Raw genomic sequence first — 20,766 nt, 5'->3', positions numbered from 1 at the left:
TTAGGAGAGGATGGGATGAAATGGTGGCCATGTCTCTCAGATTCCTGGACAGCACTGGCCAGAGGACTCCCCTGATTTAAATAACATGGCATATTTGCAGGGGGAAACATAATATTAATGACAACAAAAAAAGCCCAGCACCTCAGATCTTCATTTCGTAATCAATCCTAGCAGATAATCCACCTCACTTCTTGCAGAATAAACCATCCTTAACCCACTTCGCCCTGCAGAGTTGCCTGTTCCTCTGCACTGAATGGAAAGCAACACATATAACCAGCTTAAAGGAAACACCCAACTTCTAGGCAGTTAGTGAGGTGAGAGGGATTCCAGTTTTTCGGCATAAATCTCCTCTTAAAGAGGTTTCCTTTTACTTAATTTTTTCATGTGGCTACTTTAAGACTTAAAGAGATTTAGCTGAACCTCTAACGTCCTTCCACTCATGTCACGAGTGCTTTAGCAATGCTTTTGCTGGGAATTTGCCTGCGTGAGGCTGCAGTTTTCAGCGCAGGGTTTCCCCCCACAAAAAAGGACTGTCTATCCACTGATGCTGCGCCTGTCTCCTCTATAACCCTGCTGTTGATCTGAAAGAGATTTGCAGCGTAAGCCTTCATTATGCAAAGTCCTGTTGAAATCTCTGGGATTTTGCGAGGTGTCTGCACTCTCTGCAGCCAGCAATACGTAGTCTGAAGCTGCTCGTATATTTAAGAAAAAGCAACATTAGCTTCAGCCTGTCTGTGGGGTCACTTTTTTAAGCGCAGTGGTACAAACTAGGCACTAAAAGGGATTTTAAACATCTCAGCTCGAGATGTGTGTTGGCTGAAAGGTTATCCTGGTGGAGTTCGCAAATGATGTAGCCAAATTTTGTTGTCCTTCCCAAAGCAAAGTCCTATCTGTTTCATCATGTCCTCACTCTTTCTGTACCATGTCTGGAGGCCATTTATGATCAGGGCTTGTCCTTTTTTTGCAAGGGCACTCTAAGATGCTTTCCCCTGTCACTTAGTTTAGAAAACTTAACTGGTCTTTGTGGGGTAGAGGACGAGCAGCCGGTGTGGGTTAGCCGTTGTCCTCAGCGCCCAGAGAAGGCATTCCTCGTCGAGCTGAGTGCGTTCGGGATGAGCCAACCTCAAGTTAAACACTCCTGCACCTGAGTGAGAGGTTTCCTGTGTGGGTGGTAATGAGTTAAGTCTCCTGTGGAGATAAATTTCTCAGTTAATTTTCCTCTGATGACAGGCTGATAGTTAACCAATAATATGCTGTGAATAATGGATATGCTGTGAACTACATACTGTCTGAAATGTCCTGTTAAATATATTCATAGGGTAGGAAATATCCCAAGACACCACGACTTGTTGAGGAATGGTTTGAGATCTAAAAACAAGGCCATATCTAAAGGACAACAAATGAATGGATTACTTACTTGCCTGAAATCAGGCAAGGAAGGGAAGAGACCAGCATGGCTGAGTTGAGACATGCTGGTCAAACTAAAGAGCAAGAGGGGACTGCACAGGCAGTGGAAGCAGGGACAGGCAACCTGGGAAGAGTATAGGGACACTGCCTGCTTGTGTAGGGATGGGGTCAGGAAGGCCAAGGCGCAGCTGGAGCTGAACTTGGCAAGGGATGCAAAGAATAGCAAGAAGGGCTTCTACAGGAATGTCAGCCAGAAAAGGAAAGTTAAAGAAACCGTACCTCCACTGATGAACCAGAATGGTGACCTAGTATCAACAGACGAGGAGAAGGCTGAGGTACTCAACAACTTTTTTGCTTCAGTCTTCTCTGGCAACCACTCTCCTCACTCCTCCTGAGTCAATGGACAACATGTTGGGGACCAGGGGGGTAAAGGAAGGGAACTTCCCTTCCACTTTAAGGGAAGATCAGGTTCATGACCACCTGAGGAACCTGAACATCTATAAGTCTATGGGACCTGATGAGATGCATCCCAGAGGCCTGAGGGAATTGGCTGATGTAGCTGCCAAGCCACTCTCCATGATATTTGAAAAGCCATGGCAGTCAGGTGAAGTCCCTGGTGACTGGAAGAAGGGAAACATTGTGCCCATTTTTAAAAAGGGTAGAAAGGATGACTCTGGGAACTACCGACCTGTAAGGCTCACCTCTGTGCCTGGGAAGATCATGGAACAGATCCTCCTAGAAGCCATGCTACAGCACATGGAGGACAGGGAGGTGATTCGAGGCAGCCAACATGGCTTTACCAAGGGCAAGTCCTGCCTCACCAACCTAGTGGCTTTCTAGGAGGGAGTTACCACATCAGTGGACAAGGGAAAAGCGATGGATGTCATCTATCTGGACTTCTGTAAAGCCTTTGACATGGTCCCCCACAACATCCTTCTCTCTAAATTGGAGAGATATGGACGTGATGGGTGAACTGTTCAGTGGATAAAGAACTGGTTGGATGGTCGCATCCAGAGGGTAGTGGTCAACAGCTCAATGTCCAGATGGAGATCAGTGACAAGTGGTGTGCCTCAGGGGCCCATACTGCGACCAGTGCTGTTCAATATTTTCATCAATGACATTGACAGCAAGATCAAGTGCACCCTCAGCAAGTTTGCAGATGACACCAAGCTGAGTGGTGCAGTTGATGCGCCAGAAGGACGGGATGTCATCCAGAGGGACCTCGACAAGCTGGAGATGTGGGCCTATGTGAACCTCATGAGGTTCAACAAGGCCAAGTGCAGGGTCCTACACCTGGGTCGGGGCAATCCTCGGTTTCAATACAGGCTGGGGGATGATGTGATCGAGAGCAGCCCTGCAGAAAAGGACTTGGGGGTACTGATGGACAAAAAGCTGGACATGAGCCAACAATGTGCTTGCAGCCCAGAAGGCCAACCGTATCCTGGGATGCATCACCTGCAGTGTGGCCAGCAGGTCGAGGGAGGTGATTCTGCCACTCTACTCTGCTCTGGTCAGACCCCCCCTGCAGTGCTGCGTCCAGCTCTGGGGTCCTCAGCACAAGAAGTACATGGAACTGTTGGAGCGGGTCTAGAGGAGGGCCACAAAAATGATCTGAGGGCTGGAGCACCTCTCCTACGAGGACAGGCGGAGAGAGTTGGGGTTGTTCAGCCTGGAGAAGAGAAGGCTCCAGGCACACCTTATAGCAGCCTTCCAGTACTTAAAGGGGGCCCATAGGAAAGACAGGGATAGACTTTTTAGCAAGGCCTGTTGTGACAGGACAAGGAGCAATGGTTTTAAACTAAGGGAAGGCAGATTCAGACTGGATTTAAGAAAGAAATTTTTTACAATGAGGGTGGTGAGGCACTGGAACAGGTTGCCCAGAGAGGTAGTGGAGTCCCCATCCCTGGAAACATTCAAGGTCAGGTTGGACAGGGCTCTGAGCAACCTGCTCTAGTTGAAGATGTCCCTGCTCTTGCAGGGGGGTTGGACTAGATGACCTGTAAAGGTCCCTTCCAATCCAAAGCATTCTATGATTCTATGCTTCTATGATTCTACTTCTTACTTAGTCCTCTTCCCACTCAGGCCCCAAAGATCAAAGTAAGCTTCTTAGCTGGGGCAATAAAATTAAAAAGGGAGCCTTCAGCCTTTAGTTGCCCATGGGCGTGATTTTCAAATGTGATCAACAGTGGCCTGAACCTAACTGAAGAGACTAAAACTCCCGTGGCTTTACTGAAAGTGGAGAAGAGACTCATTAGATTTGAAAGTTCATCCTACAAATAGCACTGCTAACCTTGAAGGAGCACTAGAAGTTAGTGCAGGATCCTTCATGCTGGCCTGGGCCGAGCAGGTACGTCCATTGCAGAGCCCAGCAGAAATGCAGTTCTGGGGTACAAGTGGACAGGCACCAGCAGTGGGCATCCATCATCACCACTGTTGCCCTGTTAGCATGGGCCTGACATGGTTTTGCCTTGGACCAGCTAACTCAGAGCCAAACAATCCCCAAGGACTGCTTGGGAGTAAACTCAGACCAGGGACCATTCCCAGCAGGCAGTTAGACATGGCCACTTTTGGATGGCAAGAGATGGAGTATGGATGGGACCAGGGTGTGCCTGCTGGCCTCAGGGCTGGAGAAAAATCCCTGCAAATACCTGGTTCTTAGTAGAGATGCAGCCACAGAGGACTATGGAGAGATGCCATGCTGGATGGAAAACGATGTGTAGGGGAAAGTGCTTGTTGTGGGGTGTTGCTGCCTGTTTTCCACAGATGTCTTTCAATTTGGGTGTAACTAAATATATACATTCCAACAGTGCTCAAACATGAATCCAAAATCGCAAGTCCAAATCTCTGTGACCTCGGTACACAAAATTGTCCCCATTTGTGCAGAGTCCCATAACCAGAGTTACCCATCATAAATAAGCCGTGGTTCACCTTTTCTACACCGGCATCAGGTTCCACAGGGCTCAGTAAAAGAAAGACCAACATGTCATCTACACGCTCTGTTTGGGATGGGTGAGACACTGATGCAAGCTTAAGCAAAGTTCTTTTCCTCCAGAAGCAGAAATCCTCCTCCCTTTTCTGACCAGTATATTTTTCCTTAAATCCAGCAAGTTAACTGCAATGTATGCCTAAAAAAGTCTTTGCCTCAAAGGCAGAGTCCTCAGTAACAAGAGATGGGGTGGGTGAAAGGTCTACCAGAATCACACTATGGGCTTTGGTTTGGGCTGTGAGACAGATCATAAGGAAAGAAGATGCTAAAACTTTGCCCATGGTGTTGAAGACTTATTCTCTCTCCCTCTCTCTCATGCCGTTCCTTGGGGAGTAAAAGAAATGGGAAACATCCATCACCAGCCCTGGTTCCTTGTGACAGAAGAGGCATGAGCAGAAAAGCAGTTGCTCATTGCCATGGGGGCAAGGGACCCCACCAGTTTTGTGCTTGCTGAAGGGGCTTGTCAGGGAGGAGCCGGGGTAATCTGCGTTGAAAGTTTGTCCTGATTCAACCACAGTTTCCCTTTAAATGTTCATCAGCAGACCAAGGAGACACCTCACAAAATGCCCAGAGAGCTCCAAACACATAAGCAGCTCGCCTGGGAGGCCACTCATATGACTCAAGTGCTTTGCCAGGCTGGGGCATATGGCTGTGTTCCTGCCTTCCCCTCCTTCTCACCAAAGCCGGATGACAGATAGCAATTTGGTGCCCTGCTTGAAATGAGTCGCTGGTCCCAGGCCAATTCCCAGCAGCATCAAAAAGCCATCTCCACAGTTGGCAGTGGGCACTGAGGACGTCTTGCTCTGGCATGCTGAGAGCAGGCCAAGCCCGAGGCATGCTGGCAGTGAGCAGCAGGGGGAAAGCTTGCCCTATCATCAGCCGTATTGTCCAAGTGCACTGGGGAAGGACTGGGTCCAGGAGCCTTTGAAGCCAGTGACAGCTTCTTTTTTTCCAATGGGCTTTGGAGCAAGCCCAAAGAGAGACGTCATCCCTTAGCCCATCCCCACCTGCAGCTTCTCTGTCCACCACCTTGCCATAGCTCTTGCTCTGTTATTTTGGAGTGCTGATAAAAACCCTTCTGTTCTGTATCATGTGCCACCATCACGCATATGACATGCCACAGCCAATAAAGATGAGTCACCATTCACGGGACAGCATTGGCAGGTAGCCAGTGCTGCCAATTTTAGGCTGTGTAAGACTGTGGTAATCACTGGGAGGGGGGTTACATCATCAGAGCACTACACAAGCATTAGCTCATGCTGTTCCTAGGAGCTGCAGGCTAGCTGGGAAACTGAGGCACGGAGAGAGAGGTTTGAGTAGCCTAAGGTCTTGGGGAGGATGTCTAAGCTGCAGGCTCCTGGGGAGCAAGTTCATGCCAAACAGATTCCAGGCAGGAAATTAAGGCTTTTTCAGGTAATTTTATGCGGCAGACTTTCTTGCAGACATACGTCTTGCGGCAGATTCGTGATTAGAGCATAGGAAAAGGTGGCTGCACACTGCTGTGGAATTGGCTAGTAAAACGCACAGAAATTCAACTCTTTTCATCTTCAGGTTGCTCTAGCGTGCAGCTCTGGGGTTCACGTCAGGCATCCAGGAGAGCATGCTAAGTCTGGGTAAAGAGAGAGCACATAGACACCGAGATGTGCAAAAAACCTGGGGAAGATGCAGGGATGGTGCTAGGCAGGGACTTCTCTGTGTTTCTACCCCTGATGTAGATGGAGCAGTTCAGGTGGATGCAACTGGCTCAAAATCACTGAGTATTGAAGGAAAGAACTTTCTTGTTTCAGAAGCTATCAGTTGTTTTAGGTGATTAGCTTGGGGTGACAGTCCTGAGTCTGGGAGTGCAGCAGATTTACTGAGTCAGTGGAAATCTGCTGAAATGACTTTTGTCCTAAGTGGCATTTGACCAACCTCATGCTCTCAGTGCCCTCAGTACGTTCACATCTTTGCACGGATGCTCACTGATGGGGGACGTCCACCAGGCACGGCTGTTTCCCTATCACAGGAGCCCATATCTGAAATATCCTAAGGTGCAAACAGACGTTTGCAGTAGGGGAACAGATGCATCGTTTCATCTCAGCCTGTCCTTGGGGAAGGTGATGGTCATTAACCTGTTGAAGAGGCAGTCTCAACTCCATCTTGTACACACATGAACTTCTGAGAAGGCAAAAAGACCCAGAAGAGACGAGCCAACCTGAGCATGACTTAACTGGTAGATGCTGGCGTGTCATTGAGTTCTGGCCTGCTACACATCACTTAGAGCTTTGCAGAGCATACAAAGCATGGGAAGCAGAGGAAGAAACAGGTTCCTGCTGTTACCCTTGGAAATCAATGTCCCTGGTGCCTTCAGCTACCCCACTGCGAGACAGCACCAGCTGCACCACATCCGTTTTTGTCACTTTGTCACTCCCCCTCACAGAAATGCTCTGCCAGACTCACTCTAATGATGCCAGCCCTGTGTACTCTCCAGAAGCGTTGAGATGCTCCTTCTTTTCAGGAGACCAGTCTCCTCACCTGCAATTATGCCGAGATAATTCCACCAACGGCCCCCTACACAAAAACAAAGATTTACAAACCATGAAGTTAGCAAAGTGTGCACTGCTGACACGTCTCCTCTAAACACACTGAATGAAGACCTCTTACCTTGGCCAGTGAGTGTGAACCAAGTTGGGTTTCCTTCCTCTTCCCCATCAGGTCAAAAGCATTTCCAGGACTGGGATGAAGTTATTTCTCTAATGGCGTGCAAACTTTCTGTGTCCAGGCCAAACCATTAACCAGAGGTGGTTTGCAGGATCCATGTTTGGTACTGTCACAGACTGTTTGAAACATTGCCTTGATGTTGCCTCGTCTCCAAGGAACTGGCCGTGGGAGCTGTATTTATAGCAGGAAGTTCCTTCACTAAGCCCTGGCAGAAGATGTTGTTTCCCCAATCTGGTGACAAGTCTGTTGGGTTTCATCTATGCTAATAAACTGAAACACATCAGAACATGAGCACAGCCACCAGATCTTGGTCATCCACGTGGTTCAATTATCAGCACAGTCCTTGGCACATTTTTAGCTCACGGCAGCTAGCACCAACTGAAGCAATTCCCAGACTTGGCTCAGGTGTTAGCACAAGCCAAGAACAATTCCCAACAAGCAGTCTGGATTGGGCCACCCTGTTTTGGAGGCTGAGACAGAATAATGACATGGATGTAGCAGTCAACAGACGTTAGCAGCCGCACGGATGTAGCAGTAACAGGCTCTGCTCAGTTACTGATCTCTAGGCACAGGGTCCCAGGTTCAAAAGCTGCCCCAGACCTGTGCTAGTGAAAAGAGATTCTCGTGGTTACTTTCAGAAGCAGACAGCAGAACTCCTAGGGCTTTCCTTTGCAGTGCTGATTTGCTCCCCTATTTTTCAGAGTATTTTAGTCCCACTTGCAAGATTACAACATCCTTTCAACTTGTGCTAGGCAGATTTAAATTCTTCTCAACGGCTGCAGTTCGCATCTGAATTAAAAAAGAATGCCAGGATAAAGATGCTGTAACAAATATCAAATGTACGGTGTTAAAATGCAAGTATATTGTATGTGTTTGTGGAGTTGTGTTGTTTCATGCCAACTATCCCTACTCAGAACATAGAAATGGTGGGGAAAGATTTTATTCTAAACCAAGCCATGTGTTGTTTTCCTTAGCAAAGGGTTTTTTTCCCCATTTCAGTGCATTCTAGTAGCATCACAAGGTGTGTTTCTCTTCTAAAGGTTCCTAGCGGTAGAGTTCAAATATCATTAGGTCTGAAAAATCTCAATATAGGAGGCTCGTTCTGATCTTTGCAGAGTGTAAACTGGGAGTGACTCTGCTGGAGTCTGTGAAGAGATTCAGTATACTCAAGAATCTGAGCAAAGAGTTGGCCGCTAGAAGTTGTGTCTAAAGTGTTCTTCACAAAGAACCAGCTGTTGAATGTGCAATATGATTTTTCCTCCAAGAGTAACTCCTCTTGGATTTTGCCATCTTATTCTTCCCAGTTAAAGTAATCGCATTTGGAGTTTTTTTTTCTCCTGTTGCTCTGGGAAAGACTAGATTAAATAGCAGAGGGAAAAAACCTAGATCTCAGCAATCAAGGACCACACAACACTGCACAGCTAACCAAGAGGCTACAAGAGAAGCACAGTCATACTTGGGTGCCTTTAGTCTCTAGAGATCCATGGTAGATCCTTGCTAATGGTGGTGCTTAGCTCTCCATATTAACTATAAAGGTAGCTTAGGTTGACTTTTTTCCCATGTTAGGTGCCTGGTAAGATTTGGAGGCCTCTGGGCCACTGCTGATGGCCATGTAGATACAAGGCTCTACTCAGGCTACTCTGATTTCTGAATTGAGGTCAGAAGCAAATGAGCACAAGAGGAACCAGAAAGTACAACAAGAAAAAGCAATGTCAGTCTATAGAGATGACTTGTACGCTTCTCTGCTGGCCGTGTTCCTTTCAGGTTGAACCAGGTTTCTTTGATAGACTCTGCTGCCCTGTAACACTGCCTACAAAGAGGGCTTTTGCTCTGCATGCATAGATTTAAATCCTGTCCTTGCTGGAGGTGTTGTCAGGACATCCTGATGGAGCATTTCAAGTGAAATCTCTTGGGGTCTCTCAAGGAGTTTCAAATCCTCTTGTCTGTGGCTGTTCACTTTTGGGGATTCAGGTGGGGTTCTTTTTCAGTGTTATTCTGAGACAGCAGTTAAAGGCATTCAGATTAACAGGAATTTAACTAAAGTCTTTACAATTACAGTGATGACTGTGCAGAGGGTATCTCGCCCTGAAAAGAGTGCCAATCCATACAGCTTTTGACAAAAATAGACACGTATAAGAGTTCTCATGCTCTATTTCCAAACAACCTAAACTATGCCCAGGAAATCCTGGCTGCTGCTCTCCCAGCTCGTTTCCATTGCAGAATTAGCCCAGGTGACTGGTACCTGGATAAATTTAGACCAGGGTCAGATGAGACTGTCTTTCATTCCTGTATGTGTGGCATTAGAAGACAGATGCACATAGTTGTTGGTTCTGAGCGTCTCTATGAACCCCAATGCAGCCCTGCCCACACGAGATTCAGCATGCCCTTTGGAGAATGGGCTGGGAAGGATGCGCTGGGGCATGGTGGGAAGATCCTGGAGATATTGGCACTGGTATAAGATAGCCTGAGTCCTCACTGCTGGTGGTGTGGGTTACCGGGCTACGTGAACCCCACTTTAAGTGATAACAGCAGCTTTTCTAGTTGGAAACACCATCAAATGTAGCCCCACACTGACATCAAAAACACCATCAGTAATATTAATGAGATTTCTGGTTTACTAGCCAAAAATCACAAAGGAAAGAAATGTTCTATACTAACACCCTCAAAATAGCATCCACTGAAGTGGGACTATCTGCTTTTGGTGAGAGGGGGACAGTGAATTCTTTTCTTTACATTTTCTTAACATTTAGGGGAAGTTTCAAAATGGAAGAGCCATTTCAAAATAAATAGCTTCATGTCATAAATAATGTCATAATAATTGATGTCACTTCAAAAGGGACTCCAAAGGCAAGATTGGTCTTGTTGTGTGTCCCCCCTCTCCTCCAGTCCATGAGTGCCTTCAGCTTCTTTAGGACTGAAACTATTCACCAAACTCACCCCATATTCCTGAGTGGTCTTAGACACCTGCTATGCATTGCTCCCCCTGAAAAGTGTGATTTTGAAGTTAATTTCCCTCAGATCCACCATTAGACTCCCATCAGAGACTCTGGTGGCTGGATAGACCTTCAGAAGAGGGCTTTTCTCCATAAGGCAGGGTTTGCCTATCTAGCAACAGAGTCACACTGGCATGTTCCTCAGACATAACTTTGAGAGCGTAGCTGAGACCAGATTCCTAGAAGGATTAACCTGTACTGCCAAAATAACATTTTGCTGGCATAAAGCTCTCTACACGTCTGTATTAGACCTTACCTAAGCTCTAGCTGCCATGCCTGGGCTCCCCAGAGCTGTCTGGACACAGCAGCCACCTGGGCTAATTTATGCTGCCAGAAAGCCCAGCCTGGAAAATCTGAGAATATGAGAGGCTTCATCTCCAGGAGTTGAACCATGGGTCTTCCACATTATTTTTAAAGTGATGAAGGGCATTATGTGACCATTTTTATGATAGGCAGAGGAGTGCGCAGATTATGTCTATACCTGTAATGCAAACAGTGCTGGAGCCCAAGCACTGGCACTCAAGTGATTCCGTTAACATGGTCTCTGATACAGTTTTGGCCAGCTAGCCCTTCCCCAAAGCTTTCTCAGGCATGAGAAAATGAGTTCACATAGTCCAGGAACCATTCTCAAAAGGCAGATTGGATACAAGTACTGAGAGAGTTTAATAGCATGGACACAGCAGACTTTGCCAGCTGGGTTCAGGGTCAGCAAATAGTCCTGCCTCTGTTTTTCATTTGCTAGTTTAGATGTCACCGCAGTGACCCAGGTTCTCTCAAGGCCTGGGTTCCCATGTGCCCTTCTCCTCTATACTGTTTTTTTTATGAGCTGTTATCTGGTGGCAAGCCACTATACAAGATCAAAGATCTCAGTTAGCTAAGTGAGATGAGGCTTGTTTGAAGATCTGTGCATATATAAGGACTGAGATTTCAGCTAAGTGCTGCCAGAAATGTTTCAGCTGTGGAGTGGATGTCAGCAGCTTTTTTGCCTACATAAATAGGTAAAAACTGAAGATACTTGCGGTCAGCATCCTAGGAAAGGGGCAAGGCTATTATGGAAAGCAAATAGTGGACTTACATGCCTATGAGGACTGTGTACATACACGCCTGTTGAGATCAGCCTTCTCATTGATGTAGCAGGGGGATATTGTCTTTCTTCTACCACTTTCTTGAGGATGGTGATAACTCTGTCTGTCTGTTCAGGGAAACGCAACTTGAATATGTCCTCTGACTGCTCATGGCCCCCTCCTCTCATCAGGAGGGTGTTGGGGGGTTGTTTTGCCTTCTTGGCCTTCAGTGGTATAAAATCATTATGTTGCGTCACTTGAATTTGCCCACATTATGTTGGGTCTGTCAACTTCTGCTCTGCAGAAGCTGATGCTAGCTATTCTGCTCATCTTGGAGGCAGGAACAGGTTTCCCCAACCCTCCTTTCTGCTCTTCTCACCTTGCTGGGACTCAGGGCTCTCCTCTGAGCTCTTGTGGGGTGTTGGTGGATGCCAAACCACTGCTACCTAGGGTACTTTTCATCTTACCCACTCCTCCTTGTTTGGTCATTTCAGTTTGATCATCCACACTCCAGGTAGAGTCAATGGAGAGACAGAGAGGCATTTCCAGAGGGCAACTCACCCCATGTCTCAGACAGCTTTCCTTGGGTGAGATAAACACTGAGGCACATGACGCAAGGAAGATCTTCATTAAGGGTGTTTTAAAATGGGGGGGAAGCTTTGCCATCCTTATGTGGTGGGTGATAGCCAACATTTTCAACAGGAGATTTGACACTTAGCCGAGGGTATTCAAGGGCAATCCAAAACAGAGGGCAGATGATTATCCCATTTCTGCTTGGCCTGGAGTGCTTGTGCCTCCTGCAGAAGGATCAGTCGCTGGCTTGCATCCAGGAGAAGACACAAGACTAGATGGCCCCAGGGCCTGAGCCGGTTTGGCAGCTCCTGAGTTCACAGAGGAGATGAATAGGAGGAGACATGACAGAAGCAGCCGAGATAATGAGAGATGAATCACAGATCAGATGAATGTGGCCGGTCACTTCTTCTAGCAGTAGAGAAAAAGGGGCATTTGGGAGAACTGAAAGGCAGCAGGATGAAAGGGGAGAAAAGCAAGTCCTTTTGAAATACAATCCATAGCGAACCTGTGGACCTCAGTTCCTCAAGGCAGTGCTAAGGCAAAGGCTGGGGGGGAACTAAAAAGAGATCCAACATTTCTGGAGTCAGTGAGGACATCTTAATTTAGTAAAAAGAAAAGGTTTTAGGAAGCATTCATATTTCAGGACATGAGCCAGCCTTTAACTGGCAAGGGGTAGGAGGGCAGCTCCCCATGTGTTCTGAAGTTGCCTTGCTGTGGACTTTCTCACTCTCACAATAAAGGGTTTGGGAACGTGGATATTCCTCTGGTCTAATGTGGAAGAGCCCTCCTTGTGCTAGCTTGGACATGGACTGTCCTGTATAGAAACTCAATGTCAGGAAGTCCCAGTGGGATTCAGTGGTAGAAGACTGTCTTGTTGTCCAGACCCCTTCGGAGATTGGTCCCTGAATTGAGTTACTTACCTTTGTTTCCTGCCTTTCCCCAACAGTGACCAGCAGTTTTCTATTTCTTATGGACTGATGACGCTGTGTCCTGGGGGAATCGGGTCCTGGGGAGAACGGGGCTGTGATGCTCCTTGGAGGAAGGTCTCAGAAGAGCTCCCTAGGAAGGGAGCAGATGCTGAGGATTTGAAACTCACCCCTTGCCCAGCAAAATCAGAGCATTTTTCATGAGAAAAGCATGAAGGACAGGACACCAGTGTAACATCTCTTCCCAGTGTCAGGCTCTGTTTTTTTATCCTTGGCCACTCCAGCTCTGAGTAGCCTACAGAGGTGTCACATAGGAGTGAAGAGGCCATTCCTGGGTCAGACTTATAAGTGATGTTCACCATAGGTGGAATAGTGCTTATCTGCCATAATGGACTGGTGGCACACTGGAGAAACTGGTTAAGGAAGTGTCCTAAAATCCTATGAGGAAAATGAATGGCAAAATGGTCTATGCAGACCTTTATTATTTATGTACTGGTAATGATCCGTATTTTTCCATGTTCAAAGTGAAAAACAAAGAGGGAAAATGAAGGAAAGAAGACAAAAGTCATTCCCTCCTCTGAAAGAAAAGAAAAAAGAAAGATCAAGCATCAAACTCCAGCAGGAATAAATGAAAATCAGACCTCGGGTCTGATTCTCACCCCTTTTACTCTGGGGCAAATAAATAAAAACAGATTAAAAAGTAAGGGGGAGCGACTTTCAGGCAATGTTGTTACAAAAGCAGAATCTGGCTCGATCTCTTTTGTATATAAATGCATTTTCACTCTGTGCATCAAAATGCAAGCCTGTTCCTAGATTCATACTGAGCTTCAGGGAAGAACGTGCCACCCAAAAGGGAAAACATGATAACAAGGTTCACAGCACAGAGGCCTGAGCCAGGCAGCGAGTGATGGGGAGGAACCGAGACGTGGCACTTGGCATTAAGCAAGCGCTGCCTTCGCACAGGGGTTGATGGAAGGTTTCATGTCGCGCTGAATATTTGCTGTCCAGTTCACCCAGGAGAAATGTTGGTATCTCCCCATTTTGTTTTAGTAGAGTCTTCAGGAGAATTAATGTCAAAAAAGAAATAGAGCACCATTTAGGCATCGTTTTCAGGTTTAAAGGGACAGGCACCACAGTAAATACTTAGGGAATATGCTACAGTAAGTGCATTCAAATTACTTACAGCCAATAACGTGCAGCTGGATTCATGATGAAAACTGTACGTAGCCCTAGTGAAAAACATCTCTCCTCAGCTGAACAACACTGCGAGTAAGGGAAAAATTGATATATTGTTCATTTTAAATATTCATTTTTGTGTGCGTATATGATTTGTCTACAGCTTTTATTAGACTAGCTGTAAAACCATGTGTAATTGCATAGCATTAATAGTCCAGATAGACTGGGATGGCTTTCCATGCGCTGTTTTTATTCCTGCACATATATGGGCTTTAAAAACAGCAATGGCAATTTAAGGGGAGTCATTGTTTCAAGTCTCTCTTGTGGATGTGGATTTTTCAAAGACCCTCATTACATTTCTGAGATGGCTTTTTCTTTTTCTGGGTCATCAGTAGGAACTAGAGGATGAAAGGCAAAACAGGCTGAAATTCAGCCTGTCTCTGCCAGCTTCAGCAAAGCTCCAGGACCTTCCCTTGAACTCACAGTGGTTCGTGCTCCTCTCCTCCAGTATCAGATCGCTACCTGCATTATACTCTAGTCCACTCATGTTTTCATTATCCCAAGCAATGGCTCTTGTTTCGCCTTCTCAGAGACTCTATTCCTTGGTCTGACACTCTTCTCAGAAAGTTTAGCCTTTTATATAGATGCCTTATTTCCCACTGCTTTCTCACTTCTCTTCAGCATTTACTGTTGCTTAGTCTCTGTGCCACGTGTGTTTACCACTGAGGACTGTTCCTTAGGTCCCCCTGAGAAAGGCAGAATTACTAAGGCAAGAAGTCATCATCAAAGCAGTTCAAGATGATGGGCGAGTTCACCTCCAGATTCAGACACCTAAAACAAAGTGTCTTCGATGGAGGTGTCTCCACATGATGGGGGTGTCTCCACATGATGGGGGTGTCCAAGCTTCCCTTGTGTTCAGTGGAGATGTAGGCAATTCAGGCACAGGGTCTAAACAATGACCTTCATACAGCTCTGGCTCCACTAGTTGTAAAGATTCAGGAAACAATTTATTTGACTTTTGCCTAGTGTCATTTGAGATGCCCCGAGTACCCTGTCTCGCTCCAGCTCCCAGCTCAAAAATGTTCTTATCTTCTATATGTAAGTTTGTCACATCTGCCAGCTCCACATGGAGGTCTGGAATATCCTAGAGCATCTCCATCCAGCATCCAGAGTTGCTGGATTCCCATCTGTGATGGTTGCACTAAGCCTTAATTCTCCATTGAGTAAAGTAAGAGACATCACTCACCCATGGACACCCCGAGGTGAGTCTCTACGGTAGGAGCGGAATCCTGTCTGAAATGCAAGGTGCACTGTGATGTGAAAGAGATCTATTCCCTGCTTTAGCATGGATTTTATATGAGACCTTGGATAAATCCTTCAAATCTTAGTGCTGCTTCTGTCAAATGGGGACATTAGAAAGCTCTACCTCACCGTACTGAATGTAGGTTAGGAGATATCTCATGGTAAGGACTTCAGGGCACATTACTAATGGGATCTGAGGGACTAATTCTTGTGATGTGTCATTCAAGACACATGGGCTTGACTCCTCAATGGTGCTGACTATGGCCTGTGAGTCACTCATTGCTTCTAGCAGGTGATAGGAGGAGTTCAAGGACTGTTGTACATCCCCGTGCAGTGAGTTTGAAGATAACCCCAGTCTATGCCAGTCTGACTTGTTATGGGCAGGTGGGATACAGATCCCACAGATGCAGCCACAGGGCTTCCAGCCCCATGGTAGGTGATGTCCTCCTGGCTTGAGAATGCCCACAGAGATGTGGCAGTGCATGGCGGGTATTTTCCTCTCCCAAGACTAAGCACAGAGTGGGAGGAGTGGGAGTGGGTTTTTGAAGTGACTTCAGTTTTAAACCAACCCCAACCCTTTGATAAACAAACCTTGGAAGGGAGTTGAAACCCACTCATGCTAGATGAAGGTGCGTCAGTCACCATGTGCAAAAGTCAAAATCAAAATAAAAAAATAATTCCCATGTGATCCAACTTGCCAGGACTTTTTGTTCTAGTTATAATTGGAGAGACCTCTCTAGTTACTTAGAAATAAGGCCTGGAGAAGTGGAAAAGAAAGGAACAGTTTATCCCACAGTCTGTGAGAATTGTACATTGTATGAAGATGTCACAGGCTAGAGGTAACAGGGAAAGATGGGAATGAGAAACTCATGGTCAAGATGATGAAAGCCAAGGTGTGCTTTCTCATTTAGGTCTGTATGAAATAGGGAATAATTTCTGTAGCAACACAGTAAGAAGTACTGGAGAAGTCTTTATATTGCTCCATAGTTCCTCTTGATGTCCACCTACTGAACGCACCCCCCTTACACCCAGGTCCAGATCCTGCTCATCACTAGCATGCCAAAATTCTCATTCAGCAGAGTCATGAGTTTTTAAACAGTGGCAGGAATATGTCAAAATGTCTAGAGATACTTCATTCCCCCCCTCAGATCTTAGTGCAAATGAGGAGGCAACGAACTGTTTTGTAAGGGTAGGACTCATCCCGCCTGACTGCTGGTGATTGCAAGTCCCCACACTCCCCTGTCAAGGGATGGAGACAGACACTTTGGGAGCATGAGTCAACCCCCCTTGTCCCACACATGGATCTTAGGACAGGGTGAATCACTTTCTGGGGGTGTCTGCCTCTCTCTGTTGACTCGAGGAGAGGTTCAGATGACTATCAGCAGGCAAGGTATCGTGCAATATGAGTGACTCAACACACATACTCTCAGCCAGCTCTGTGTAATTTACAGCAAAGACTGTGATTAGTGTAGGTTTCTGCACTGAAAACATTACAGTGGGAAAAGCCTTTATGTGTATGCTGGGGTTTTGTTTCTGGTGTATTTTCTTCCTCTCTCTATTCTAGAATAAATGAACCCGAGAGAAACATTTTTAAGCCAGTGTGACACATCTGTCTCTTGTGGGTTCGCGCTGCTTGAGTTTCAGTATACAGGTACATTTAATGCTGTACAAGTTTCTAGCATAACAGCACTAAACTAAGGCAATACATGACATTTTTTTGCCTGCTAATCACGGAGAATTTTTAAACTGAATAGCTAGAAGATACTGCAACAAGCAGTACTTATACATACATAGCAGCACTTACCTTATGAATTGTGTGGCATTGTTCAGCCTTCCAAAACTGTTAATTATGTCTACGAAAAATGTAACACATCTGATAGGTTAAAAATAAATCTAATCTACATCTGTTTGGGGCTGAGGCTATTAACTTTCAGAAGTGTCCATCCATTAGAGTCCCCAGGTCCTATATGCAAGTGTTTCTTACTGAGGACTTAGAACTTGGGGAAAATTGTGGTTTTCTTCAAGATGGTGGCCTAAAGCTTCCCTCATTGATAAGGCCACTGAGCTTACTGGTTTGTGGTGTGTTGTTTTTTAAAATTCAGTCTGAAATGCTAATGCACGTGTGAGCCCAAAAGCAAGGTATTCAAAGAGCGACTTGCGAGCTGGTGGAAGGGTGTAGTTTTGGTGGACCTGCAGGCTGGGAGAATTTCAATGAGGGGCAGAGATGGAGCTCTGCCATCCTTCCTGGCCACATTCTCCAACACCTCTCCTCCAGGTGTAGCTAGGCTGGAGGGGGGGAAAATCTAATCCCACCGCACTGTGGGGTGGGCTCCTCAAAAAGAAGAAGATGAAGTCTCTAGAGTGAGGTCTGAAGAGCCAGTGGATCTTCCTTCCATCCCCCGTGGGAGCCAGGTCCTTGTGGGCAGAGGGAAAAGTGAAAGGAAAACAGGAGAAGAAGAAATTTAGGGTTTTCAGACATTTTAGCTTTTTAACCCTGAGCAGCTGCAGCAAGCTGCTCCTTGGGTTTTCTTAAAGTAGTAAAAGCAAAATAGAGCTGGACTTGTTTTGCAGTACGTTACACGTCAGAGATGGAGGGGCGTTTGTTATTGTTTGTTTTGCTTGAAACCGTTAGCATTTTTCCGTTAGATTTTATAGGTGATGCTCCCAGAGAAATCTTTGGCAAAGGCCCAATCAGTATAGCTACCAAATTATTTAGTTTCCCAAACGTGGTTCTTAGTCCCTCATCTGTTCCCTCACCTGCAGAGCAGCTGTCCAGTGAGCAGCAGTGGGAGCAAAGGAATGAGATGCCAGTGGCCTTTTCTTTTCCCAGGAATCTGTCAATTAATTTTTACTATGCTGCTTTGCTCAATGAGTTGTTCAATTTACCCTTGCGATAATCAATGGTATTGTATTTTTAAAAGCTCCTGAAGTGTGATGGGGCACTATTTTATCCATTGGAGCAAATAAATAGTTTGTTTGTTGTGATGGGGAATAAGATCAGGCCCCTTTGGAATATCATGGGTTGCCTGCCCCATGCCAGGGCGCAGGGGGATGAGTTGGGAACCAAGGGTAACCCCAGCGCAGGCAATGCCCTCGCTGATGGGAGCAGTGCCGCAGGGTCTGAGTGCACTAGGCAGAGCTGCGTGCTGGTAATGGCTCCCTCAACAGTCCCAGGCAAGGCAAGGGGGTAGACCACATCCAAGGTCTCTTCAGGGGGGTCCCATCAGGAGCAGAATGAGACAGGGCTGGAGACATGACTGCAACTTGGATCTGTGGTCCATCCAGGAGACAGAGCTGGAGATAAGATACCTCCAATATAGGTCTTCAGCCCATCCTGGAAATAGGGCAGGGGAGTTGCTGAAGGGATCAGATTCTTTGTTTTGGGACCATTTGGAGGGTACTGATGAGTCTTGATGTTCCCTATATTTATATATTCATCTCCAAGGGACCACAGGCTGACAAAAAAACTGACCAACTGCCTATTTTCCCAAAGGCGAATGCAAACGGGGATTCCTGATTAAGGCAGAATTAAGTACAAGTCAATATGAATGTTGCTTGTAGGAAAGTATTTTAGAATAAAAAAGATCCATGCAGTGGCAAGGAACATAGATGTCCTGCTCTTGCTATGGTGCACTGCAAGATGGACCCCTTTCTACAGAAAGTAACCTTCATACTTGGGCTGCAGCATTGAGATGGGATCTGGATTTCAAATTCTCAAATGTGGATCTAATCAGGAGAGGACAGAGGCTGTTCTCTGTAAGAAGAGCAGAGCTGGGGTGAGGTGGCAGAGCCAACAGCTCAGAAATACAAGCATAATGTGCTGTGTCAGAGAACTCCTGCATACAGCATAATTTCCAGTTCCCATGCTGATATTTCTGTATTTGTCTCCTCTAGACTGTAAGGACAACCAGACGTGAGTTGAACCTTTGGGCTACTGAGCCTGCCCCAGATGCAATAATTTAGTGAGCAGATGATGTTTTCAACCAAAGCTCCTGTCTAACTCAGTGGATCTGTGTGTCTTCCGGCAGGTGTGTCCTCTGTGGCCTCCCTGATGTCCCTGGCTTGGGTGCTAGCCTCCTATCACAAGCTTCTTCGGGACTCTAGGGACGACAAGAAGAGTATGAGCTACAGAGGGGCCCTCATCCATGTCTTCTGGCGCCTCTTCACCATCTCATCCCGAGTTATTTCTTTTGCTCTCTTTGCTTCCATCTTCCAGCTCTACTTTGGGATCTTTGTAGTGGTCCATTGGTGTGCCATGGCTTTCTGGATCATCCATGGTGGGACAGATTTCTGCATGTCTAAGTGGGAGGAGATCCTCTTCAACATGGTGGTAGGGATTGTGTACATTTTCTGCTGGTTTAATGTCAAGGAAGGGCGGACTCGATACAGAATGTTTGCGTATTACACGGTAGTCCTGACAGAGAACGCTGCCTTGACGCTCCTTTGGTATTTTTACAGAGATCCTGAAACTACTGACTCATATGCCGTGCCAGCACTGTGTTGTGTCTTTCTTAGCTTTGCTGCTGGGATAGCTTTGATGCTGTTATATTATGGTGTGCTGCATCCCATGGGGCCAAGAGCTAAGATCTTTGCCAGCTCCTGTTGCGCCGAGCTGCTCTGGGGCATTCCTTTGCCCCCCGATGTTGAGCCCATGGCACCCCAAACCCCTGGGTACCGGGGGGCCCAGGCTACGCCCACCAGAGCGGTCACGGAGCAACAGGAGGAACTCACAGCTGACACTTGCTTGCCCGTTTTCCAGGTGAGAGCAATGGTACCACCTACTCCATCTGGGCGACCCTACCCCCCCGAGGGGCCTCTCATTAAGATTGACATCCCAAGAAAAAGATATCCTGCATGGGATGCTCATTTTGTAGACAGGAGGTTAAGAAGAACTATCAACATCCTCCAGTATGTCACCCCCACAGCTGTAGGTATTAGGTATAGAGATGGACCTCTCTTATATGAGTTGCTACAATATGAATCTTCACTTTAAAAGCTCCTTAAAGCAAAAGTAAAAGAGGGGACCTTATTTTTGTTTACGGTAAACACAGATCATGAAACAAACACAAACCTTCAGATAAGCTTTCTTTCTGGTTGCTGTATGTATAAAAAAAAAAAAGATATTCTCTATGTTTTGTAAGTAAAAACAAAAAGAAAAACTTTTCTTTTGTTTTTTACACACAAGAAACAGTATTTCAACTTCCACACCTAGGATTCACAGGTGGAGAAGGAGGCATCTCCACATCAGTTTTATACCGTACACCAAGTGTAGAACATTATTTATGGGATTGGTGCTGATTGAAAAATAAAAAAAACAAACAAACAAACCTACAACTGCCTTATGCCCTTAGGTGCTGAGTTTCATTAAGTACTGTCACCTTTCTCATGCAAAACTCTTTGATGATTATATGCCAGGAAAAAAAACAACCAACTGAAATACAAACCTTAAAATTAAAAAAAAAAAAAAAAAAAAGAAAAGAAAAAAATAAACAACAACAACAAAAAGAGAGAAATGTAAGAAAAAAAAATCTTGTTGCTCTTATTGGATTTAGCAGAAAAAAACCAAATGTCTAAAGATAAGAAAGCAAAGCCAAGACAACCCCAATGGAGTTTGATTTTTCCAACAGCTGAAAGGCAAA

At 46.0% G+C, this 20,766-nt stretch overlaps 1 protein-coding gene across 1 annotated transcript in view; it reads left to right on the top strand.

Annotated features, from left to right (window-relative positions):
- XKR6 (XK related 6) overlaps positions 1–20,120 on the top strand; it is a 188,928-nt gene extending 168,808 nt beyond the window's left edge. Inside the window, exon 3 of the mRNA XM_072858262.1 lies at positions 19,156–20,120. Coding sequence (XP_072714363.1) covers positions 19,156–20,120 — 965 coding nt within the window. The remainder of the gene's footprint in view (positions 1–19,155) is intronic.
- The last annotated feature ends 646 nt before the right edge of the window (positions 20,121–20,766 follow it).

Source organism: Ciconia boyciana, chromosome 3 (genome assembly GCF_034638445.1).
Source record: "Ciconia boyciana chromosome 3, ASM3463844v1, whole genome shotgun sequence".
Lineage (NCBI taxonomy): Eukaryota > Metazoa > Chordata > Aves > Ciconiiformes > Ciconiidae > Ciconia > Ciconia boyciana.
The sequence above is the reverse complement of the archived record's forward strand: the minus strand, read 5'-3'. Positions and strand labels throughout refer to the sequence as shown.